The sequence below is a fragment of the Ammospiza nelsoni genome, chromosome 1 (genome assembly GCF_027579445.1).
Source record: "Ammospiza nelsoni isolate bAmmNel1 chromosome 1, bAmmNel1.pri, whole genome shotgun sequence".
Classification (NCBI taxonomy): domain Eukaryota; kingdom Metazoa; phylum Chordata; class Aves; order Passeriformes; family Passerellidae; genus Ammospiza; species Ammospiza nelsoni.
Genome location: NC_080633.1, coordinates 45768969 through 45796364, shown reverse-complemented (window position 1 = coordinate 45796364; position 27396 = coordinate 45768969). Strand labels below are relative to the sequence as shown.

The 27396-nt window shown below is 35.4% G+C and overlaps 1 protein-coding gene across 1 annotated transcript in view; it reads right to left on the bottom strand.

Moving 5' to 3' along the window:
* ULK4 (unc-51 like kinase 4) overlaps positions 1 to 27396 on the bottom strand; it is a 210172-nt gene that overhangs the window by 44578 nt on the left and 138198 nt on the right. Inside the window, exons 33-35 of the mRNA XM_059474664.1 lie at positions 19747 to 19913; positions 16435 to 16533; positions 8299 to 8484 (exon numbers count right to left, since the gene is read on the bottom strand). Coding sequence (XP_059330647.1) covers positions 8299 to 8484; positions 16435 to 16533; positions 19747 to 19913 — 452 coding nt within the window. The remainder of the gene's footprint in view (positions 1 to 8298; positions 8485 to 16434; positions 16534 to 19746; positions 19914 to 27396) is intronic.

Genomic DNA, 27396 nt, shown 5'->3' with positions numbered 1-27396 from the left:
CTATATTCCCTGTTTATCTGCATCCACACACTGCTTTTAAAACTCAAGCTCTGTATGACCTGCAAGTTTGCTAATGGCAGGAATTTGGAAAGCACTACCTTTTCAGCAATGCTCCAGTCTTATAAGATGAAGTGACCAAGGATCCAGACAAGTGAAACACAGGTAATGTTTGTTGGATGCCTTGTAAAAGTGCATAAATTGAAATATATTTTTAAAATCAACAGATTTTTTTCATTAGTTTTTTATTTTAATAGGTTTTTTTTCAATAGAAAGCAAGGAAAATAAGGGAGCAATGAGGATTAACAAAGAGGTTATGTCAAGACCTTTTACTCTGATTGTCCACTACCAGGTAATTTAGAAACCAAAGGAAGGAGCACTCCTTTACAGTAGGGAATCTAATTCCTATATTAGATTTCATTCTGATACACTGCAGTTGAAAATTTCCTGACACATGTAACAGACTATTTCACCTTCAGTAAACTTGTCAGCAAGAAGATGGAGCAAGAGAATAGATGTAATGAAAAAGGGAGGTCTTGTTGAAGGGTTTACAATATAAGTTTGGAAAAAGTAACAGTAAGCCATTTTATATGTAACTGTTTCTCATCTTCAACACTGGCAACCAAAATCTTACAAAGCTCTTGTAATTGCTGGTAATAACTTCACAGGAAGACTAAGGATTTTAAAATATTCCTGTGACCATAAGAATTTAAATTTTTAATAAAATGAAGAATCTTTTATGTTAGTAATGAACTAGTCAAACATTCATACTTGCTTGCACCAAACTGATCATTGCTCAATGATCTGTTTTACCCAGAATGGTAATTTTGAGTCAAAATATTTCCTATTAGGAAGAGTCACTTTCAGGCCATTTCTTGATCCTATTTTGTACACTGGAAATAAGCTGGATTGTTCTCTGGAGCAAGAAATTATTTTTTACTGTGCTTGGATTGAGATAATCACAATGAGGTCCCAGTCTACAGACTAATGAAATTCAGTTATAATAATAATGAAAGCAGCAACTACAGCTCATATGCTCCCATTAATTCTACAGAACATGGAAATTTGTGCAACTTGGTATTAAAATTCAAGCTGAGAGAAGATTTTTAATATTTCAGTCCTATTTGATTGGTGTTAATAGATTCTCTTCAGCAAAATGTTATGTGAGGACCACGATTTTAGCACAGGTTCCATGAAGCCTAGTATTTTTGATACAACAGGCTTTGGAGCTCCAATAATCAGCAGGGGGAAAAAAAAATCTCACCTTAGATCCAATTAAAATCAAATTTTGATTTTCATAGTTCCTAAAAGTTTCTTGACACTTTGAGTTAAGAGTATCCCAAGACATACAAAAAAGAAGATACACTGTGTTTGTAGTTAGAGATACATAGGGATATAAACCATAAAATGAATTAGTAGCCCTACCATTCACCATCACAGCCCTCTCAGCCACATCTCATCTCATTCTACATCTCATTGGATGCAGCAATCATAGTCAGAGACGTACTAAATTCACAGAGCAGAACAGGATTCTGACATAGGCAGAAATAAGTGATCCCATAAACCTAGACAATCTTATAAAGATTTAAATATTTTCTTTTTTTATGAGGAGGAAATAAAAGAAAAAAAAAAAAGCAGAGCATTCCTATACCATCTAGTGCTTGGGGTCAAAAAATAGCAAAGCTTTCTCCAATCTGGTAAGAGTTACAGAGCTTCTGGACAGGATCCAAAGTGACAAGATGGAGTAAAATAAGAATTCCAGGGACTGCATCATTCACTGAGACATATTCATGGATACTCACTCTGTTTCATTTCATAAGACAGAAAGATAAACACTGGAATAAAACCCATCAGTATTTAACTTTAGAATGTTGTGCTTAAGAATTCTGGCCAACCAAAAGAAGGTTATTGTAAAAATCAAAAAGGTAAATTAAAAGAAGGCCATCAGAAATGAAAAAGGCCTATTAAAATTATATCATTGCTCTAACCAAATGTGTAAATCTAAATATCAAACTATTCTTCCCTCTCCTCCAGTAGAAAGCATAAAAAGCAAATGTCAAAAAAAGAGTAAGTCAAGGACAGTGCTAACATATTGTCCTACTACTCAGCATCCTGAAAACACGCCATAAATTTCTCAAAGTACAAGTGAGTCTGAATTTAGCCCTTCACAAATTCCATAAGCCAGGCACACAGATGAAACATGCACATGCCCCTAAGGTGAAACAGTAACTAATCATTTCAGATTAAAAATGAAAATTCTTAGCAGACCTATAGTGAAAAACTGTGTCTGGGATTTCAATACTCAGAATCTAGTTAGGCCAGGTAAAATTAACCATGTATAGTACAATAAACAATGCCACAGGATCTCAAATGTAAATCAACTTCAGGATCCCTCTCACATCTGGACATCCTAAGTATTACTACACACACAAATAACATTTCCATGCAGAACTTTTAAAAGCGTTCTTTGAAAAGATGTGTTATCTTTGATAGCAAGTATATAATTATAGATGATATAATACACAACCTAGGACCTGGTATTGCTTGCAAAATGCATGACAACAAACTGGATTATTAAGTTTGATTATACAAAAATTACACTGAATAATTGTTTTCTTCCCAGTTACTGAAAATGCTTTACTAAGCTTAAAAAAAATTTCTCTCCACAGGTTTTAATGGTGGAAGTGCAATATTTCATTTCCATGAGCATTTTGTAGAGCCCATATGACATTACAAACGGAACAAAAAGTTCAAAGATTCAGTATGACTTACACAACAAAAGAATCCAAATTACTCAGATAAATTAATCAATATTGGCTCAATTCTCATTCTGGTAAACAATGAAGTGCTGCACAGGGGCTGTGCCACAAGAGAATTATGTTCATCAAACAATGAATTTATTTAAATTAAACTAGTTATACTCTTTCTATTTAAATAATTGTTTATTTTTTGTTTAAATTGTATTAGAGTAGTTGTGATTAGCTGCATACATCTTCTGAGTAATTTAAACCAATTTTTTTTTAAATCTTTGCTGTAAAATTGAAGGTACTGCTTCCTAAACAATGGCAATGGCCTGGCCCAGCAATCTAACTCACAAATACCTCAGCAGACTATTCATATTCATCAGGAACACCACAGTATTTTTTATTTAAAAAGTGTTATTAGACTGTGTTTTGGTCAACCCATACGCAAAACTCAAAAAGCCATACTGAGAAGCTTACTCTGCGACTAGATGAAAACCCAGGGGAGGAGGACGGGAGAACAGTCTCACTTGCCCCTGGAGAAAGGGCAATTTCCCCACTCTGCTTGTTGCCCCTGTCAGGCAAGGCCTGAAAGCACCATGGCAGAAGTCTGCCAAGTCACAGTGGGAGCTGGAGGTCTCCCCATCTCTCATCTCTGGAGATCCTCTCCAATTTCATTAAAACTACTAAAAAACCCCTGCGCGAGTGTGCAAAGAGAAGGAGCTTTGCCACACGGCAGGAAGGGTGAAGGTGCATTTCCCTTCCCACGTACTTATTTCAATGGATTTTGAGCAACACAAAATCATCTGTTATCATCTGCATACTGTATCCTAATGCTGATTAGCTTCTTCTGATTTGGGAGAACCTAAGTTGTTTGTATCTAATGAAATGCTCCCTTTTAACATATATACAAAGGTAATGTCTTAAGGATGTTACACTTGTAGACTGAAGCCAACAAAAGAAGGGATGCAGGCTTGGTAACAACTTGAAAATAGGAGATTAACACTAATGAAGGACAGGAATTGTTCCTGTAAGAGTCACCCAAATTTTAAAAATATGTATAATTTTAGAAAAACTTGTTTGTTTATAGTGAGTATACCTATACACATCAGCAACTTACAAGTGAGTATTATGTTCACATTCTAACAACCATAGCTGTCATAAAATTAATCCTTAGAGCAATGGAATATTATGGATTATCTTAGCAACTAACGAAATTGATTATGTGTCACTTAATAGATTCAGATCAGGAGTACAATGCATGAAAAGTTTTCTCCAACTTATTTGAGTGCTGTGCTCCCTCAGCAGGAGATTTGCCAACAGGTTTCCGTAGCCTTTTCAGACCATGGGAAAACAGACACCTCTGGAAATTGCTGCACAAGCACCTCCTCCTGGCACTGAGTCCTTGGAGCTGAAGCTGCAAAAGGGATCCTATCTGAGAAACTCTTGGGATTTTACTTCGCCTTCTTTGAGGAAAGTTCCCTATAGATGTACTAGTGGGAATCTACTGAGAAGCAAACCTCCAGCAAGAAGTTCAACTTACTGAGGGATTGCAGAACTGCTACTCTAAATCAAACATTTGTATACTTGGACTGTGCGTCTCTCCAAGCTCTAAATGTCCTAATAATGCATGATCAGGGATTAATGTAACAAGGATCTAATGTGGGACCTATTGCAGTTAAAATATACACATATATTTTTATATACGAACACTGAGCTGTCCATTCCAGAGAAGCAAATGCAGCAGATCTTTGTATAAAACTGAGGATGATATAATTGCTAATCTACATGACAGAAACACTTAAGGACTGCATGATTTGAATGACATCTTAGACACAGTGATCAGTGGTTCCCCAGGCTTTGGTACATTTGAAACAGGGTAGTAAATTCGCCTGCAGGTAGATAGTGATGCTCTTGCTGTGACTCAGATTGGCAGGGAAATGAAATTAGAGTCCAATAGTCCTATAATGAAGCTAATGAATATTATGGAATTTTGCCATAGTTCATGTATTATCATTCTGGCCTTAATGTCTTTATAACATCAGCCTAAAATGATTTGAGAAACCTTTATACATATCCCCATGGGGTATAGGACATGCAGATGACATCCTAAATGTCTTAGCTGCTCATCAAAAAAAAGAAAAAGGAAAAACTTTTTGACACTTATAAAACACAAATTAGTGGAAATGAGATTCTAGAAAGACAATCAGGAGAAAAAAGTGTGATTTAAAAGGTAGAACTCAATATCCTTTCTGACAAGTATATAAGGGAAAAGTCACAGAACAAAAGTTCCCTCTTCACTCACTGTGAGTGCAGAAAGCATAATATTTACTCATTTTTCTCAGAGGAATTTTTCCTTATTACTACATGGAAGTAAAAGAAGAGTGTTCTCTTGTTCTGAAAGTTGAAATAATTTATTTGTGAGTACTGAGCTGTAATCCCACAGCGATTATGTGTCCAGTAGAAAGATATTGGCTAGTTCTATAAAAAATGCCTTTACATTACATACTAGATGATAAATTAGGATGGCAGGGAAATCTTTTCTCTCTGAGGAAAAAAAAGAAATTAAAAACTTCTCAGTAAAGCAGGCAAACCTTAACTACTTGCTTCCCAAATGAAAATTTCTTCTGCTTCATAAAAAAAAAAAAATCTAGGTAATTTACTGGACTCATAATAAGATGCACTATATCTTCACAGAAGAGATGGAATTATGAGATAGTGATTTCCATGACAAGTGGCAGGAGAGGTTTCCAGAATTAAAAAAGAGAGACATCACTCTTCTGATGTCATCAATCAGTTACAAAAATGCTTCTAAAAAAGACGAAGCATATCTGAATAGCAGCATTGTCTAACCCAAGATGAAGCAATCAGAACAAGAGAGTTCGTGCAAAGGCTGAAGGGAAAAAAACCTCCAAACCCTGTTCCTTGATCCAATAATTTTACGCAGTTACTCTTCATTTTATCAGTGGCAGTGAGAGAACATTCTTGTGAAAAAACAGGTTAACCTGTGCTTGACAGAGCCCAAAGCTTTGAAATATAAGAAGTAATTATAAAGAAAACAGAAATAAGACAGTCAATGCTGTCTCTTTAGAGCTTTTAGAAGATCTTTACTTACACAGTTACAGAAGTTAGCTCAAAGCATATTTTCTCTCCTAATGATTCCTTTTTACAGCAAAATAAAGCTTCTAAAAGGGTGTGTTCATAGTGATTTCAGTATTAAGTTTGTACAAAGTCTGGCCTTTATCTTTATTCAACAAAATTGTAGGAAAACAATTAGTGAGGAAAGTGCTGCAAGAAGTTTGTATTGCCCTGCAGTCAATTTGCCGGTCAAATTTGACAATGATGATCTAAAAACCTGAACAAAACAATATAACAAACTCAAATCTCCAACTTTTTTCAAAAAACCTTCCTTCCACCCACTGGAGATAAAACACAGTGGTTTAATCATTAAGTTATACCAACATATAGATATGAGATTCCATTTCATCAAGGTAAGGTCATCTTGTACATCAACAAATCCTCTGATATGCCTTAAATTGAAGACTCTGAAATTGTTCTATCTGCCTCCATTGGCTCACTGCAGTCATGTAAAACACTTGAATCAAGGTTAAGTAGTCCCACTGCTATGCCCTTCCATATTTCCAGCAATACATGCTATAAAGACATCTGTAGCATACATGGAGCTCTTTTTGTACATTCCTGTCTTACATAAGGAATGCCTGTGCCTGTACCAGCAAAGTCAATGTAACCACAAACTGAAGAGCTGCTCTGTATCAGCACTGATTTGCAACAATGAAAATTGGTGCATATACTGATCTCTCTATTAAAATATTGCTCAGATATATAAAAAGAAAAACACTGCTCTAGGCTTCGAAATTCAGCTGATGTGGGCTGAATCCTTCTTAAATGGATATGATTATATTTCAATGTCTTTTGTGATTATGACAATTTTGACAAGATAATAATCTCCTCTGAACAGGACTTTTTAAGGTTTAGAGAAATAACATATGATTTATTAAATAATCTGTCAAATTATCTATGAACCCTGCTTTCAAAAGAAATTGCATGATCTCATCACAATAATTACTGAAAATCTATGCCTGATGTTATAAATAACAAGTACCAGGTATACAAAGGAGAGAACTGGAACCTAAAGTACAGGAACTTGCAAGGTTCAAAAGGTGACTGCAGAGCTTTGTTCTCTCAAAATAGTCAATAGAAGTTTCCGTGTTAAGTATCCTGCACACTAGGTTAACTTTTGAACCCCAGGCTTCGAAATGAAGAGAAATAAACAAGTCTGTAGCTATTTTAAAATGAAATAATCTAGATATGTATATTGCAGCCTCACATCTCTTCCCTTCTCTCTCACCTCATTGGCTTTTTACTCATATTGCTTTTGGAGAAAAGTAAAAGCCAGTTCTACACATCACAATAATTATTCAGAAAGAGTAGCAGAGGTACAAGCTAAAATCAATAGAAAGTATCTTTAGAATTTTAAACATCATATCAACTTTAATTTTATATATTCATGCTTTTTTCAGGGCAAGATAGGGCTGGGAAAGCAGGGAAGAAGGGTATGGTGTTTACTTTCCTGTGATGTAAGTGCAGCAGGCAGGAGAAAGAGGACAAGATCTCTGAAATCTCTACAAGGGAGTTGCTCCCTTTTAATTCCTGCTGTCATGGATTACAGGCTTACTCTAGTAGCCAGCACTGCACTTGCAAAATTGAAGGAACTCCTACCTCTTGAAATTGAGGGAACTACCGCCCTCTCTAGGGGCAGTTATCCTATTTTAACTGAAAGCCTCTGCTTTTGGAGAGTAAAGGATGAAGTACTCAAATAACGCAAGGTTGTTGACAATGCAGGCAAAGCTTCTTATTAAGACACTTCGAGATAAAAGCCTATTGTATTATCTGAGGGAACGCTACAGATACCAAAAAATTTCCTTCCTAAGCTACCTGAAAGACATCAGCTGATGTCATTCCACTGTGTTGGAGCAGGACAGAAGTGAACCTTCTACTTGCCAACATTATCACCAGAAGCCCCTGCAGGATTGCCACTGGCTGGCTCTCTACATTACAGCCACTCCAGCACGAGTGGTCCCTATAGCTCCGTGAGAATGAAGACTCAACAGCCCATGCACAAACCTATTCCAAGCATAAAATAGCCTTTTATTCACTGTGAAATAAACCACTCTGTGTCTGAACAGATATTTAATGCTACAAGGTTAGTTCTTTCAGAAGGCATTCAGAAAATGGTTTCAATACCTTATAGAGATGAATTACTAAACAAGTGGAAAAATAGCAAGTGTTACTCAAACTGCTGAATGGCTAACTGAAATAGGAGAATTCCTGCATCATTTTCATAAGAGGTTTAAAGTGTAGAAAGCCATCTTCTCCAGAAAAGTGGAATTTAAAGACATGATATTCAACTTCGCATATTTTGGTTTTAAAATGATTTTAAAATATTTTTTCCCTTGAGAAGGAAAAAACTAGTCCAAAAATGTATCAAATTATATAAAAGAAACATGCAGACTTTGGAAAAGGTTAGATGTCAACTCACCAGTCTCTTAACAATTTTCAACAAAAGCTTAAGTTCTCGTGGATCTTCTTTGGACTTCAGGACTTCAGCAAAGCTGTACATGTTTTCTGGAGACATACTCTCCTCATTGCTCCCTCCATACAGCTGAACCAGCAATAATAAGCTCTGTGAGGCACTCAAAAATATTTCAGTATCTTCACTGGGAAGCTAAAAATGAATGAAAAATAAATAAACAAAAATCAAATTCCAATTTCAGAAAAGTTGCATTTCACTGGGGATTTGGAAGAGTATTAACATTTGCATTGTGACAGGAAAGAATAATTTCTAGTTGATTGACTCAGAATTGCACTAAAATAAGCTTAACGAAGTGATGAAAACATAATTAAAATATATCTACTCTTAAGCAGCAGTATAACAATATCAGCACTTTGATTCTGTCAAGTGGTCTATCTAGAGCAACATCATAACAGCATCAGAAATGTTGCTCCCAACTGTTATTTTACTCTATTTAAACAGAAGTGGTAATAGGAAAAAGTACCATTACAGCCATGATGTCTAATCTTCTACATCATGCACACCATAAAATTTCATTTAATTATTACTAAAGCAAGCCTCTTGAGGTAGAGCACAGGCTATCTAGTTATTTAATGGATTTTAAGTAGTCACATTAGGAGGTACATTTTGAAGATTTTAAATATTTTCCTGAATTCTAACTTTTCTACACTCATTTGAAGATCAGACACTGCAGCAGGCCCTAGCAATAGGATGGAAAATAATTTCCTGGGAAGCAAAATTACAAAAAAGATTAAGGGACAGGACTAGAGATCATTAAATGAGCTTCTCATAATATGACACCATTATCAAAATGATTTATAAATTTCCTGAAAGTACAATCTGGAAATAACAAGTAAAGATATTATATTAGGCCTGTATTTGGCACTGACAATGACATTTTGGAATGACAACAGGAATGCGGTGCCTAGCGTCAGCACAGAGAGTTCACAAACACTAGTGAAAAAAATCATAGAGGTTTCTTGGGAACAGGCAAGAGGATGACACATTGGAAAGCATAATAGCCAAGGACTGAAGGAATTTAGTGTCTACAGCATATCAGAGGGAGGGTTAAAGTGGACTTGATCATATCCTCTCAAACATGTGGGAAAATGCAGGCTGAGGATAGGTTAATTCCTTTACCTGAAAAAGGACTGATAAGAGATGATAGCTCAAAACTTTAGACAAAGCAATTCAGATTAGAAGAACGATAATACTTGGATTTCCTTTTTTCTCTTTCTCTCTTTAATAAGAACAATTAACTGCTGAAATAACTTCCTTAGAGCTGAGACAGATTCTCCATCAAAGACAATTCAAATATCACAAGAATATTTTTTTTCTTAAAAAAATTACAAAACCGTTTACTCTAATGAGGAATTAATTTAGGAAAGTCCTGTCTATATATATCCCTCAATGAAATCATTGTAATAGTTTTTTCTCACCTTTTAGTCTATGACCTGAACAAAATGTCAGTGGTAGACTTAACCAATTAGGTATAGAAGTGTAAAAACACCTCATCATGCTCATTCATTTTTTTCATTCCAAAAGTATTATTTACACCAAATAAGCCAGATAAAAACACAGTAAACACTATCCTTACAGACAATAAAAGGGAAAAAAAAGCCCAGTTTGTCCAAACACTTATGTAATATGCCAAATCATTTCAATAATGATTACTTATTTAATCTGCAGTATGAAATTCCTAAATTTTTTCATGTTGAGGAAAACCCACACAGTTACTTTAAAGCCATCTGAACATATCAGACACACATCTCTCAAATATTCAAGCAGCAATTCCCAAGGGATCTGCATGCAAATACAATCCTGTTTTCTACTAGCTTCACAGAGCTGCTGTTTAAAACAGACTGAACTGAGATGAAATCTCTGAATATATAGCCCCAAGACATATCACATTCTATTTGACCTAATACTATGCAAGTGACAAGACCACAACAGCTATTTCTGCCTCAGTTTTGCTATATGTTTTTTCTTCATTCCAATCTAAATGCCACTTATTTGATTATTTCCTTCTCTAATAACATCAGTGCAATTAGCAAACCCAAAAAGCAGAAAAAGCTACAAATAGTAACAGGCTTTAGAAGTCCATTTATATCTTTAATCCTTAACTAAGTGAAAAAAAAAAATCTGCTGATTTTGCTTAGGGCTTTGAGACAACTTTCATTTCCTTCATTGGAATAAAATGCTATTAGAGAAAGGAAAGACAACTACTTTTTTTTTTTTAATGTGTCTCTCACACCTTCTAAAAGCAGCATTCCAAGTTAATTTGCTTTTTGATCAGGGTAGGCAGCTACATCAACAACTTCCTGAAGAAAATCACAGAACAAGGATTATATTCAATTTTCAAATGCTCGTTGGCTAAACAAAGGTAAATGAAAAATCAGTGAAAATTTTGGTCATTGATACATTTTTGCCTGGGTACTGCAGTGGAGGCTAATTCCCTGGGCTCCGCAGGCACAAAAATCCCATGTTTATTCAGTACCACAACAACTATATTTGGAAGTGAGACTGATCTCAAGGCTTTTTTCCCAAGATATTCACTAAATATCAGAGAAGTGGAAAGCTGTCAGTCTCCATAGAGGACTGCTCCTACAACAAATGTGTGCGAAGAAATCCATAAAGCCACACAAACCTCAGTGGTCCTTCCCAGCACCATGACTATCAAGGAGGCAAACAAGCAAGTCCAGCTGGCTAGCATTATTCCCAAGGGAGGCTTATTGCAGCAGGAACACCCAGCTAGTGAGGCAGTGGAACACTATGCCCTAGGAGGAAGAGCTGTGCTTGGACCAATGGCCTTGGTTGGGCCTTGATTCTCTCCTCCTGGCGTGCCCAACCTTTCATCCTTGTTGTTGCTCTTTGTCCCCCAACAAGAGAAAGGAAAACCCTTTCAACCCAAGGAAAGGAAACTTTCCATCCAATCTGGCATCATATAGTCTTGCTCTTCAGAGGCCTTCAGTGACCATGTTCCAAGTATCACTCTACAGTTCCCAATACCTGCCAGTTATGACATCACATTACTCAATCATTACCAATGCCAATGAAGCCTTTCACCCCCTGTTGTACTTCAGGCTCTTCTGCTACTCTGCTTTCCCAGAGTCCCTTTGAGCTTTGGTGTTAACTAGACTTTGGGGAGAAAGTTGCTGTTACCCTGGGAAAACTCAGGGCAAAACAATAGTAGGACTAGTCTTGTAGGAAGAGAAAAACAAGCTTGGAATAGGACAGGCCATATTTACTCCGAAGGGAATGAGAATCATTGGCCTACAGTCATCAATAATTAAGGTGGAAGAGGAACTCTCAGCAATGTCCCTATTTAAGTATGTCCACATCAGCATTTTTCTCTGTAACTCTCACCATTTTGCCATTTCACTTCTGACAAGTAGTGATTTAGATGTCAAAAGTTGTAAGCTGGTAACCTGAAATTTAGCACTGGCTGCCAGTCAGTGTTAGTACTGGTTATAAAGAGTAGGGGATCTAAAGAACATTCTAAAACAAAAGCAATGGCTGAAAATACAATTAATATCTGTAAAGACAGAAAATCAAGAATGAAAATCCAGATTTCAAGTAAATACCTCATGTTTAATAAGAACAGGAAAAACATAATCATGTTGTTCAACAATTAAAATAGATGGATGGTTCATCTCCTAATTAGATGGAACAGCATTCTGATTATTTTTCTAATCAGAACAATCCAATTTGGTATGAAGTACATTTGCTTGAAATGTATTTATAGTTTTGTTCTTTCAGGAGAGTAGAAACCCATGAAGAAACCAATTCTAACACTTTAAAAGACTATCTGCCCCTTAATATTTCATAATTACATGAAGCTTCCTTTTCCTTGCTCAGCCTTAGAGGGGATTAGGGATTCAGCCTTTCAGCAAGGTAGAAAAGTCGCCAGTACTTCTTTTGCTGCTGTTAATATTCTTGGCTAGTACATAGCTTGAAGAGAATCCAGCACCTTAAAATAAATTACTGAAGAGCTAAGGTCATAAATTCTGCCATTCTCTAACTGAAAACTGTAGATCTATTTTTCACTTACTTTAAAATAATACCTCATGACAAGACTTCTGTGCAATGAAAGCAGTGTATTACTCTTTGCTTAATTTCTATAGCCATGTTATAACTTCCTGTAAACAAGCTTATAACACAAAATTCTGTTTTCCTTTTTAGATGGAACCTGCTCTGTGTATTTTAGAGTTGATGTGGTAAAGAGCAGGAAGTTTCTTGTTGTTGCACATCTATATTTCTGCAATCTGTTCTCAAAAATTCCATCATTTTAAACTGAGTTGCAGTGTGTTCACGAATTGCAAAGCACTGCAAGAAACGTGTGATTATTTGAGCTGAAGTGGCAGTTTTCACACCATTGGAATTGTTACAGCATCTAATTTTAGAGCTACAATGAAACTGCCTGCCTGGATTACCTGGAGGGGACACTATTTCTGTGCATTAATGAGGTTATACACATAGAGAGTTTATTACAATAAGAGATGGATATTCATTAGATCACTAATGTGATTACAGAACATGCTGTAAAGGAAGCACCACAGGGATCTATAGGGAAGATGATTTTGCAAACATTTTACAAAATGTAAAAGCATAACTTCATTATTAATCTGCTAGCTTTACTGTGCTATTCTTATTAGTAAATATGCACCATTTTAAATTAAAAAAATTATATTTTTTACTTAGCAGCACTCTCCTAAGGGAAAAAATATTTATATATTTACTTCATTTTAATCTAGGCTAATTATTAAGAAACTAAATCCCCGTTCTGAAATTCTGTGCATGTAACAACATTTTCTTCTTTTCCCTGGTGTGTTTGTGGGGAGATTTTTGGTTTTTAGAATAGCTCTGTATAAGAGAATACTTCAAATATAGCATATAAACATATGACTTTCCACTCTGACCATAGAACAGTCTGGATGCCTAGAGAAAGACATATGAAATAAAATTCTCCAGTAATCGTTCTTCTGCAGTTATTTTCATTACTCATTAGCAAATAACTTCATGCACTCTGAAAATGAAGTCTGGGCACAACCTTAGCATCAGGGCAATACAGAGACAAAAAATGCCTAAAAAAGACCATCTTAATCATCCATGTGCACTGAGGTTTCATATTTATCCGCTTCACATTTGGACATGACTAACTGGATGTTCAATGGTAACACATGGAGCATGGTAATCAAGTCCAAATTTTCCTGGTAATATTATAATGAGGAAGACTCCTACCGGAAGTCAAAAAAAGTTCTCTCCCAGAGTCTAGTAGGCTCCAGAAATGACTGGAAGATCTACACCTAGGGAACTGAATCTAGGACCTACAGAAAACAAAATTCCTTTTTATAGGAACTGGCATAGTTTCTGAAACTTTGTGAAAATCCACACTGAAGTGATTTCAAAAGTAATTTTTTCAGTATAATGGGCACATCAAAAATTAGAAGGTGTTGTGTATTGTCTACAATTGCTGCAGGTTTCAGAATAATATTCAAATTAAATTCATGTTAAGCAAAGAAACATTACCCAACAAAGCTAAGTGTAATTAACTTTTAAACACAAAACTGCCAAGGAGAAAACTAAATGCTCAATTTTTTTCCTCTTATTGATCAATTAGGGTCATAATGATCTTGGGATTAAATACTGAATTCTCCATTTTTGCAGTGTTTCATGACATAGTTTGTAATTATTTATTCTTTAGCATTGTTAAATCACTGAGTTTAATTTAAATGCAATCTAGGCTTCTGGAACTTGCTTTGTTATGCCTTTAGTGACAGTCTAAATAACAACCACACAAGGGAAAAATTGATTCAAAGTTTTTGACATTATGAAGTTTAACTCACATTGATTTTTTGAGGGATTATTGAGAGAGAAAAACATATAGAACTTGAGCAAAATAAAAAGACAAGTAAATGAGACACAGAATAATAATCTACTTGAGGGATACACACTTCAATGAGGGAAAACAATTACTTAATGTGTCTAGCAAACTAGGAACTAGGAAACAATGTGACTAGGAAACTGTGTAAGTGAGTACAAGATACTATAAATATGCTAAGAAAGGCAGAAATAGCAAAGCAGAGAAACAAATTTTAATTCAATATTTTAAAGTAATTGTTAGTTCAAAATCTAAGTCCTCCATTATCTCCAGAAAAACAAGTTCACAAAGAACTGAATTCCTCAAAACACCAATAAGGGGTTATATACCCACACAGCTCAATGAATACAGAGAACAACCCTGGCAGCTTCACAGAATTTCAGTTTAGGTAGGCCTGAGGCATTTGAGGAGCAGGGAGCACACACATCTTGAGCCTTGCTCTAGACTTCACACATAATCTATTTCTATTAAAAGAGATTAGAGCATAAACCATTTCAAACAAGTGATTCCTAAATGCTAAGATGATTATTCCATTGCTCAAACTCTTCCAAGCTTAACAGGAAATGTTTAATAGAGCAGTGGGAAAAAATATTTGAAAAATCAAATTTAACAAATGTAGCTGAAATAACTTTCACAGATCCAAACAAGAGAAAAATCTCTCACTCACAGAATCTTTGTAAAACTGAAACCAAAACAAAATGACAATATGTATGTATGTATGCGTCTGTTTATCTAAAGAAGTGGAAGTGGTGGTCATTATCTTTTACTTGTATGTTAAAATCAGAAGATTTAAAATAAGCATTTGAAAAAAAACAGAATCCGCAGAAGTACAGAACAAAGCAAAACCTACTGGTAATTTACAGTCATGCTTCTGAAATACAAAGACAAGTCACAATCTAATCAGTACATGCTAACTATACAATTATCTTATCCTTTAATTAAAAACTTATACAAGACTTCCAGGTGGTATAGGCTGAGTTAAAGCTTGGCCTCTAATTTTCTGTTCTTTAAAAAGTTAATATAATTTAAACTTATTACTAGTTTCATTTTAAATTAATGTTTGCATTTCTTCATCTCATACTATTTATCAGACTTGGCAGTTTTAAAAAATCAATAAAAAATAAATTAAAATAATTTATAAAGATGAAATTTAAATAGTTGAAATTCAGTCACTTTGTTTCAGGTCATTCAGAGAACATTTCCAAAAAGCCTTTGTCAATAGCTGGTTTAAATAAATCCATCAAAGGAGGACTTAGCATCAAGTATAATGCCAAAAAGTAATAAAAAAGGAATCACACACTTCCCTAAAATAAATGACAGACAGTGCTAAAGATAATAGAAGGATTGTAGTACTGATATCACAAAAAACCTGAAATCCTCTTTTTAAATGAAAAAAAAAAGGGTCTGGAAGAGAACACAGTGAATCTGAAACACCTCTAAGTGAAATATCCCAGAAAGGATACCGTGATACACCAAAATTCTCATATACCATTTTAATGGCTTTATGTTGACTTACAGGCTGAAGCAGCCTCTAAAAGCACTGTCCAGCTCAAGAAGCATTCTACTACAAACCATTACACACAGACTAAATATAGATCTCCGTATGACAGAGGTTGAGCTTATGGGACGCATTAGGGCATAATGCGGCCCTCTGTGGAGATTTCAATGCAGTGCTGTACATCTAGTAAACCCTGGAAAGGACTGCCTTTAAACAGACACACTTCAAAGATGTTTACAGATCACAGGGACCACTCCCACTCATAAATCCTTCAGGATAATGTTGAAATAAAACCCTTGAGAAAACTCAGAAGCCTCAAACCCTAGAAAATAATATTAAAATGCATCACTCTCTAGAAACCAATTTTGCATTTACTGACTTCTCTAAAGGAAGTAGTACTATTAGATTCAAGTTTTGAATGCCATCCTTTCCCTATGCAGTGGTGACTAGTCCATTTTGAAGGACAAATGTTGGCTATATAAATATGTATCCAAACTGAGAACCTGCAGTCCACCCCTCATCCCACTTCTATGCTCTGGACAAACAGACTTTGACATCACTGGTAACCTGCAAGTCACTGTTACTGGTAACTTACAAAGTGATAGAGTACTAGGTGGGAGTTTGTAAACAATTAAAAACTAGTAAAGAGAGAATATGTTCAATTCAGTTGCATAATTCCAACTTCAGCAACATTCCATAAGGTTACAAACAAGCAAACTCTCACCAGTTGAATAAGCGGGCTAATCAGGTCCGTCAGGGGTTTATTGATAAGCAGAAGGTCTTCAGCAGCCTGTGTGTCTCCTCCTGTCCCAGATTTCTGTGCCTTAACAAGAGAGAAAAGAAATCAAAAGCAACTCTGGTGATAGTTCTGTTATGAAGAACAAATTAGGTCCATTAAGTGGTCCAAGTGTGAATGGAAGTTTGAAGGGAACTTATGCATCATTTCTAGTTAAGTATTCCTGGGCTGCCAATGAGCAGTGATGCTCCTCTGTGACAATAAGCACAAAGCAAAGGGACCCATGCTGTCGTGCCATTCTGTACAGGCTGAATATACTGACCTGCATGACATTGCTTCAACAAAATGCAATAAAGTGTGCGTGCAAAGATAGCTCAAACCAAGATAATCAAGGTGACTGAAAATTTAGGATTCTCAGCAATAGTGTCCAATTTTGCCTGCCTGCCTTACTCTGTATCCTGAAATATTCACAATACATTATAATTTGAATTATTTCTGAAATAGGAATAATAAAGTTTGCAGGTAATAAGATCAGGTACTACTTGTAATCATGACCACTGTCATCCCTACATCATCAAGACATACTACTATTACAGGCAGTGCAATTTATGACCTGAAAGGTTGTCTTGCAGGATTTTTTCATTTAATGTCATTACCTTACACCAGCTTTGAACCATGACCCTATACAGTCAGTCTGCTAAAGAAAAAAATAAACATTTTGTCTCAAGAACACATTTAAGAATAATTTGTATTGTGTTTCATTTATAGCTCAATCCTAAAAATCACTGTCCAAGTGTAATACTTGGAGGTTTTCATTTGGTTAAGTGAACAGAGGAACAGGTTCCCTGAGACAGGTGCCTCTACTGCTCAAACTTCACTGTTGATACTTATGAGTTGAAAGGATAATGCCTTTCTTCTGGAAAGGATTTCTGAATAAAAGAGAATTGAAAAGTTGCTTCTCCAGGCAATAAGTCACATTGGTATGAGCATCTCTGGGACTCACCACAATGACCGGAATGCTGAAGTTCAAGAATGACAAAAAGTGCAAAGAAGACAAAAATTTGAATGTTTACATCAATGAAGAAAGGGAAGTAAGCCACTTTCATTCAGCAAAATTTAAACCAGCTTTTTCTCATTAGTACATGGATGAGAAGATAGACACCTTCCATCAGGAATCTTTGACTACTTTCTTTAACTTTTATATATTAGTGTCTTCGGAAAGACAATGAACAACAGCACTAAAGAAATTACATATTTATATGAAGGATACACACTATAGCATTGTTAAACCTACTTTAAATTGTAGAATGATAAAATCACATAATGTTAAAGGGTTCAAAAGGACCTTAATGATCATCTAGTCACATCCACACCCATCCCCAGGAGGAACACATCTCACCAGACCAGGTTGCTCCTGGCCTTATCTAACATAGCTTTGAACACTGCCAGAGCTGGGGCATCCACAGCCGCCTCTCTGCCAGAGTCACAAAATAGAGTTCATATATAAAATTGAAATTTCAAATTCTTCTCAGCTAATGTGGATCACCTCTGGGACACATGACAAAATCTCTCCAAAACAGACATGCAAATTAATACAAAAGTACTTGGACCATAAAGAGTGAACTCTTCTCCTGAACCTGGTTATCAGCACCATCCAGCATGAAGTACTTCAGTGCAGTGGAAAAGTGGTGATATGTATTGCCTATGCAGCTGGATAAGGTTATCACTTTACACATAAAAGAGTAAAATAAAAAGGATTCAAGTGAAGGTCCTGCCATCTGTAAAAGAAAACTTAAGGCTCAGAAATGGATAATACAAGAAGATTTGATTCTGTTTTACAAGTTCTGATTTAAATGGTATCTTACTCAAAACATCTCTATAAAAACAGTCCAAGAATAATATTTGTGATGCATTTAGTGACCCATGAATAGTGGAAAACTGTGTAGTCAATAACTAATGGCCACCATTCAATACAGTATATGTACTGATGTAGAGGTCTCAGGGATCTTGTGATGAGTACTGTCAAGACACTAAACACCACTGTAAAATTAATATATGGACACATAGACCTGTGGTTCAAAACTCGATTTTCCAGCTGCTCCTTGTTACTCATTAGACTTTAAGAGCAAAGCAGACTACCATGATGAGAGATAAACAAAACTGGAGCTAGAGTTTCAGTGCATCAATCAACTGTTGTATTCAAGTAAAGCCAGAACAGAATTTGGCTTTGAACGAACAGATTTAATTTTAAATCTAAATAAAACCCATCAATTCACTATTACCAATTCATGTGCAAGATCCTCTCTTCATGTGTCCTCCAGAACAATTTGCCTTATCACTGCTGTATGGAGCATAAGTACAGAATTCAGCTCTTTATGATTACACGGAGTAATGCCAAAAATATGACAACAAGAAATTAGCCTACAAAATTTGATCCATGAAGTGATTCTTAGATGAAAATATCATTAGAGAACCTGCTAATAGAAGACTTAAAAAAACACAAGATATTGCACCATCACACATCTAAACCAAACACCTCGCACTGAAATGTGGTTGATAACATAGCTGCTTGTGTAAATCAATGTAGAAAAAAGAAAAAAGCTCAATTTTCAGCAGCAACTTTTTGCATTAAGACTACTTAATAAACCACCCCCATAAAAACCCAATTCCCCAACCACCAAACTCTGCAAACCAAAAAATGCAGAACCAAAACAAAGCAAAAACCAACCAACCAACCTACAGAAGAGGGACTCTGGGGATTAAAGAAGCCATATCCTGCAAGGTATTACAACCCATCTGCAATCTTTTGAATCTCTGTCCTTTAGAAATATTTCACCTGACAAATATCTGTTCTTCAGTAAATAATATCAAGAACATTAAAAACCTAACATGAAGAGTACATGTTGTTTGCAGTGTAAATACAGAAATCACTTCCACTTGACTAACTTCAAAATTTGGCAGATAATCTAAAAAGAAAAGCACAATTTGCTAGATTTATATCACGTCTAAAAAATTATGAATGCTTTTCCTTCATATGCTACTATGAGGGTTATGTGAAATTTCTTTGAATTGTATTTTGTACTCCATTTTTAAACAGGAGGATGTCATTGTTGGAGTAGGAAGTACCACCAATGCCATGACTTGCAGTGGTTCAAACAGTAACTTGGAAGACAAATTGAGTTTTCATTACACTAGAAGTTCCATAAAACCAGAATAGCAGGAGTCTTGTTATTAAGGATAATAGGAAGTTATAAAAAAAATTGTTTAAGACAGTCAAGTTCCCATGAGTAAGTCCCATACCTGCAAAGTCTGGCGCACAATGTTTGCTGTATATGTCAGCATGTATTGCAAAATGTCAAGTAAGGACCCAAGCAGCACATTTGCTGTCTTGGTGTTCCTTTTATCATCTGCCTCCAAGTACAGGGCCACAGCTTCTGTTAGGAGATTACAGATGTGATGAGTCAGTCCTAGGAAGAAAGTGAGGAAAAAAAAAAAAGGAGAAAAAATAAATAGGCTATCAGGACAAGAACAAGGTGAAAGGTGACCTAGATAAAATAGATTATGACAAAAGCAAATTTTATGTACTTTATGAATATTTATTACATTTCCTCTTTTTCTCCATTACTATAATTACCTCCTCTCCTATTTTGTTTGGACCAGCTAATAAAGAGAGCAAAATAGATACAATCAGATTTGTTAACTGCGTGGATATATTAAATTAAAACCTATTTTGAATCCTAAACTTTTCTGTAGCATGGCCACAAGTCTCTGTCACAACACCCCTAGTCGGAGAATTTAGCAATTTCTACAGGCTGTTACAAAGTGATACTTCAAGATGGAATCCCGCACATCTTAACTGAGCCTAAAGTTTCTCCACTGGTCTGTAAATTAGAACTGACCCATATGTTTTAATTATAGAATTAAACAGCGCTGTGCTTAACAAAGAATATATTCAGAAGAGCATTATAAATGAAATACTGCATACAACATTCAAACGTTATTAGGATTTGTTTTACTGATGGTAGTAAAAATTTTGCTGAAAATATCTCCTTGTTTTAAAGGAGTTTTTTTAAACTCCTTTGGAATTCAATAGCATCAGCCTCTGTAGTTTGCCTTTGCCACAAATCAATTGACATAGCAAAAAAATATAATCCAATTAAAGAAAATATCGATTCAAATCAGAATCTTTCTTACTTTCAAATACAAAGTGATTGAGTTCATTAGATGTGATCTTAGTCTATTTCTTTCAGATTTTCATACAGGATGAAACATACTTCGTTTCTTAACAAAACCATAATATCTTTGCAAACTATCTTTTAAACTGGAAATTAACTTGGCTGCACATATGTAGTAACACTGCAGTGTATCAGTGTATTAGCGTCTAGTCTCCATGGCATCAAAAAGAGACTTAAATATTTCACTGATTTCAATGGAGTAAAAAGTGTTCTTATACAAGTTCTCTTTTAAAAAGTCATTGTATATATTTCTACAAACATCAACACATGATTTCTATGAGGCACCGTAGAACACATTATGTGCTTACACCATTCCGTTTTTGAGAACAGTTAAATTTCTGGGGATTTGAACTATTTTATCTTTGAAAGATACTCTATCAATTAAACTAAACTTCCTACAAAATATTTTCTACTCCTAATCCTCACTGTTAATATTTTCCTCAGGAAATTAAATACATTTCATTTAGAATACACTTATGGTTCTAGGTCATTAAGACTCTTACTCTGCTTCTATCTCAAATCTTCTGTAGTTTTATGATTATTAGCATTATTCTTTCACAACAGTTTATTGGACTTTCACAACAGTTTATTCAGGACAAGCTTTGAATTTCCTGAAATTTTGTCTAAATAAACGAAGCTCTCAAAATGAAATAATTCTAATCTCACACATCTAATTTCCTTCTCCTTTTTTAGAGTGAAATTTCTGCTGCAGTTCTAAACACCTCATACAAAAATCAGATAGCATGCATCTGACAATGACACATTTAAGTGATGTCACCAATACCCACAAAGAAGAAAAAAGACATGTCTACCCAGCACAAAACTTGTGGTTAGTCTATGACTATTTTCAATAGACTAAATCAGAATAAACCTAAGGAAACAGAGCAGTAAAACTTGGTCCCTATTAAAGTGAAGTCTGAAAAACTGCCTGCAGGCATATGACCAAGTACACATTGTTTCTCTCTGTCTATGGCCACAAACCCCACAGCCACATCAAAACGAATGAGTCATCCCATTCTTTCCAGATGGCTTACAAATAACCCATAGGACAGTGACTTGGAGATGATTGCTGAGAAGGCCACTTTCATAAGCAGACATTGCATGGATGGATCATCACTAAGAATTTTTCAGGCAGTAGTCACTTACAACACTAACAGGGTTGACTAGGGAGTGAACAATGGGATTGACTAGTACTGAACCAAACACCAGGATCTATGACTGTGATCTGCAATCCTTTCACTTTCAGCTCTGAATAGAACCACTTGCTTATTCCCTTGGCTGTACTAGCCTGAGTGTCAGAACTGACTCATTTCTGTTGTTTGGTGAACAAGGAGGTGAAGCCGACACTCAACCTTCCCCCATCTGTGACAGTGTTCACAGGGGTTCTTGGATGAGGGAAGAGACAAAGATCTGACTCCATGTTTTAGAAGGTCCAATCGATTATTTTATAATATATACTACATTAAAACTATACTAAAAGAATAGAAGAAAGGATTTAATCAGAAGGCTAGCTAAAAATAGAATAGCAAAGAATGATAACAAAAGCTTCTGTCCTGGACAGAGAGTCCAAGCCAGCTGACTGTGATTGGCCATTAACTAGAAACAACTCTATGAGACCAATCACAGATCCACCTGTTAGATTCCACAGCAACAGATAATCAATGTTTACATTTTGTTCCTGAGGCCTCTCAGCTTCTCAGGAGGAAAAATCCTAAGGAAAGGATTTTTCATAAAAGTTGTCTGCGACACCCATCCATTGAGACATGAGTAATATAATCACCTAGATTTTATTTTCTTGAAGTGCTTACATCCTAAAGGTTTGTGTATTAGCATTCCTGCCTCCAAACACCTGAGATATTAATGTGTACCTAGTTAACTAAAACTAATCAGAACTAATGAATTTCATTTAGGTAGATACATGCTCACACAGAGCTACATGTACAAAGATATGCAAGCCAAATTTTAAAATTTTGTGGGGAAAAGATTTCTTGGATTAAAATATTTTTGGAAAATTTAGCACACCCAAACTTTATTATAAAGATGTCTGGAACCAAACACTGGTGCACCTCATGTGCTGTGTGATTCATACAGAAACCTGACAAACACTTGGTTCCACAGATAAAAGTAACAGACTGACCTGTTGGCCAAGTAAATAAGTTCCAGGCATACTCTTTAAATACTTCATCATGTCAGAAAATGAAAATTGGAAGCCACAGTTGTAGACATATAAATATACTCTTTGCTTATACCACAAAACAAAATACACACACTTTGTGCTCAGAAGAGAAATTTGGGAAGCCGGTGTAATTTACAGTGACCATGACAAAACTCCATAGAAGTCTAATGGCCTTGACCACTGGCACTGTAACCAGTTTGCTCAAAATGCAGCTATGAAGATCAAGACTGACATGTGTCAGCATTTAAAACATTGAATTGCAAAACAGATAGTTTGAAAAAAAAATGCAATTTTATAAAAAGAAAATTGAATTAATAACTCAGTAAATCATAAAACAAAAATCGCATACATATCTCAGAGTTTCAGAAGATACCTTGAAGGTTTTCGCCCAAATTTTACAACAGATTAAAGAATGACAATTTCTTAAATAAAGCCTCAACCAGTATACATCTTTAAAAATTTCAGACACTGTATTTCAAAGTCATATATAACAGACCTAGGTTTCTTCCGCATAAATTCTCAACTCTTGATTGGAAAGTGAAATAGGCTCTGGTTGAAAAGGCCCACACTTCATGCACTCCTGAACTTTGGAAGTGATGAATCTGAATACAAAATTTGTATCATAGAGGAGACTTAAATCAAATCCAGTTGAGGAAGGTTGTTCTACCTGGACAAGCAACATGCAATCAAGTATTCTAGTGCTTCCAAGTATGTTGGCAATAGCTCACCCTCTCAAGAGAAAGCAGTCAATGACAGTTTACATGGGTGAAAATAATGCACTATAATTTATTTCAGCTAGGTATTTCCTAGTAAGAAAATTAAATAAAACCTTATAATTTAACCTATTACAGAGGGGTTTTTTGTTACTCTATTAATCTGCATATTTCTGCAAACAAATTATATCACACTGTACTGTTTGTAGCTTTAGTTATAATTTGAATTTAGTACAAGACTTCATAGGGCATTAGTCATGTCATCTCTAAAAAGAGGACATTGAAACTATCAAGCCTCACTACAGTTCTCTGCTATTCAATTTTTCTGAAAATAAGGCAAAACTTGTATTTTGTATTAGAATATTGTGTTTAAAAATTAACATAATTGGAATTATACAAAGAACCTTTTCTAACTGTGGTCCAAAATTTATAATACATATTAAAAGGATTGTATCCAAAATTTCTAGCCATAGATTTACAGCACTTGACAAACCTAGTGTTTACAGCAGAGTATTTCTCCTGCCCAGAGACCCCTGCAATGAATTGAACATGTAGCTAATAGTGCTTTATGAATGTGGACTGTGATGACTATGCTTGTGTTTTACACACCTTTCAAAAGATAAAAGGAGTCTTTTGGCCCATGATACAGCTAATCACACTGAATGCACCATGATACCTTTGGAATGAAAGCTGAAAGGAGATTTTTTATTCTCACCTATTAGTAAGATGGATAAAGGAAAAGAAATCTTCACTTCCAAATCACATGAAACATCAAAGCACAGCCTAGGAAGTAATCTTCTAGGCAATCCTTTCATGCCTACCAGCAATTAGAGCATTCAACAACCCTGTCTGCTTCCAGCTGAAGAAAACATTAGAGCAGGTGCACTGCCTCTGAACAATGCCACCGTGCAGCCAAGCAGCCAGCAGCAAAACCCTCAATCCAGCAAAAAGCTTTCTCTTTGTTCCTCTGCACGTTGCTCTCTGGAGAGCCTCTTTTTCCATTAGTACCACACCTACACAACTGACTCCCCAGGGATATTACCACATGTACATGCATTAGACCTTTCTTCCTTATTTTATTTACAGAGTGGACCAACAATATGGACAGATTAAATAGAAACCATATTTTACAGTATTTTAAATTTAATGTGAAACACAAAAATATTGCTAAGTAGAAACACAGGACTGATTCTTTCACACAGGATTGAGTGAATGTACCTGAGCAATTAAGATACTTCATGATGACAAAGATTCTTCATAAAACCTTATTTACCTACATAAATCTGGGACTTAGTTTGCATTCTTTGCATCACAGCCTTATTACCTAAGTTTTCCTGTTTTGAAGAACTGAAAATAGGTGACATAAAGCAAATGGTATTTTTAGGGTAATGGCATTTTTAAAAAAGGTTCATTGCTTTTAATGTTATTATTTGTCACTGTTTATGCTTTAGGAACTATTTGTGTTACCACTATAATAATATTGAGGTAAGAATAAGCTAGAATAGAAAATTAGATCACCAATGTTTTCAAGATTTGGTGAGTTATGAATGTTACATCAAGTGGAAAAACAATTATTTGGCTCTTGAGCAGATCAATTGCATGACTCCTGCCCTGAAAATTATTTTATATTCTGATCTTAAAAATGAATAGTACCTAAATAAGAAAATTTTACAAATGGTCTATTTGCAAAATAGACTCTTTTTGGCTAGTCTATTCCTAGCCCTGATAGAATGACTGGACATTTTATGACTGAAGAAAGAGTCACTATGTTTAAGGGTAAATTTGAATTTATCATATTGAAGTGGTCAAGGCTCTCCAGAGCTTCCCTTTGTGGGAAGAGTGGCTCAGCTTTTTCTACACACATGGAATGTAGGGCACTCACCAATGGTGCCCGAGCAGGCAGTCCTTCCCTCACACTCAAGACAATAGATGCAGAAAGGATTATGACAACCAGGGAAGAAAAGCCAGTTATCACCTTCACTACAGCTAGATCAAAAGCAGACTGGGAAGTTCTATGTTATCTTGAGTATGACTGCCTGAGAGGAATAAAGACCTGACATTCTCAGAAGCAATATGGTTCTGCTTCAAGTCAAAGCACAACATAACCCAAATTTTTCCTGGACTGGCAGTGTTTAGCTGCTATTGTTAGAAGGCAGTTTAGAGGTGGAAACTTTCTCTTGTGAAAAAAGACTGCACAATTGGAGACTCCCCAGGGAGTCAAACTCTTCTGAACCTAAGAGAACCCCACCAACACAGAAATCTGTTTTTTTCTATCATTGAATCTATGAATCAAACACAGAGTTGATTAAGACCAGCAGGTGTATAGATTAGCCAACTAAAAGATAGAAAACCAGGGGGATTCTCTCATAAGTATCTGAGCATAAAACAGGATAGTGAAAATGCAACCTTAACAATTTAGAAATAATAAAATCACATACTGTTGAATATGCATTACTGGGCAATATAAAAATAATAGAATATAAGAAATTAGTTAAACTAGGCTGGACTGTGGTTGCTCTCTGTGAAAAGACAGGGTTAGAATGACATACACAGAGGAAGAGTAGTTCTGAAAGTATAATCACTGATACCTCGAGAGTTCATGATTTGTAGCTGCTTTTGAAAATGAAAAAATAAAAAAAAGAAAAAGGGAAAAAGAAAAAACGGAACTTCCCATCTGTGACAAAATTTCAATCCAATTCAGGTTTTTGTGTCAGATTGACTCAACCATTATATAATTCATTCAGAAAAGGTATCCAAGATGTTTGAAATTCAGCTCACAGCACATAGGGGTCCATAGCCCCAAAGTTCTGAAGGTGGGGGGCTTTGTTCTAGTCAAGACTTACCAAGATAGTCCTCATTCCTGGGAGTACAATTCATTGAACATGAACTTGTTCAACAGGGATGGAATGAAAGATCAGAAAGTAACTTCCCTCGGAAAATAATATAAGAACATTCAAATGTTTTCTAGTTACAACAGAACAGATATAAATATTTTCTACAATTTTTATGAGTAAATACTACATAACTATAGACTGTAATAATATTCAGAGAATCTATTTACAGAGTTGATAAGACATTAAGAGTGTCCTATGTGAACAGCCAATTTTGATTTGTTTGGATCCCATGCTGCTGGCCCCCAGGTTTGCCTGAAGTAAATTCACACACCCAAGTGACCCTTTTAGATGGGAAACCTGGGAAGGAATAGAGGTGGAGGTAATACAGTGGCTTCCCAGGGCATAAATTTAAAATAATTCTGTCACCAATTGTGCATATATTAAACACCTAACTTGCATTCTTTTCATGTGAATTTAAGTATTTTTGTTGCTACAGTTTAATTTGTCAATTGTGCAGTATTTGCAAGCACAACCTTGCATCATAAAATACTAAAAATTAAATAAACCAAGACTTCAATAAAATGAAATTATGTTGTTTGGATTGACTATCATTGCTGTTATTAAGCAAACTTTATAGCAACTTTTCAGTTAGATATCTCCCCACATGTCAGAGATGCATTAGAGCTTGTGGTTCATTTTATAAATCACAGCAATTCTACAGCATGATATACTTCAAGTCAAAACCCAATACACCCTATTTCATTCCTACAAGGTGTCAACTAAAATAAGGTCCCTTGGTTTTGTCAGACAGAAGGTAGATGATGCTTAGAAGATTTTCCAAACAACAGGTTTTAATTATCTGCATGAGGAACAAGACTATCTAACAGGACACTTTACTCTTTGAAAGACAACAGTCTTTAAAACCTCTTTTAAAGCCAGTCTGAGATATTAGCAGTTGCTGCTTCACACCTACATGGAAGAATTTCTGCTTG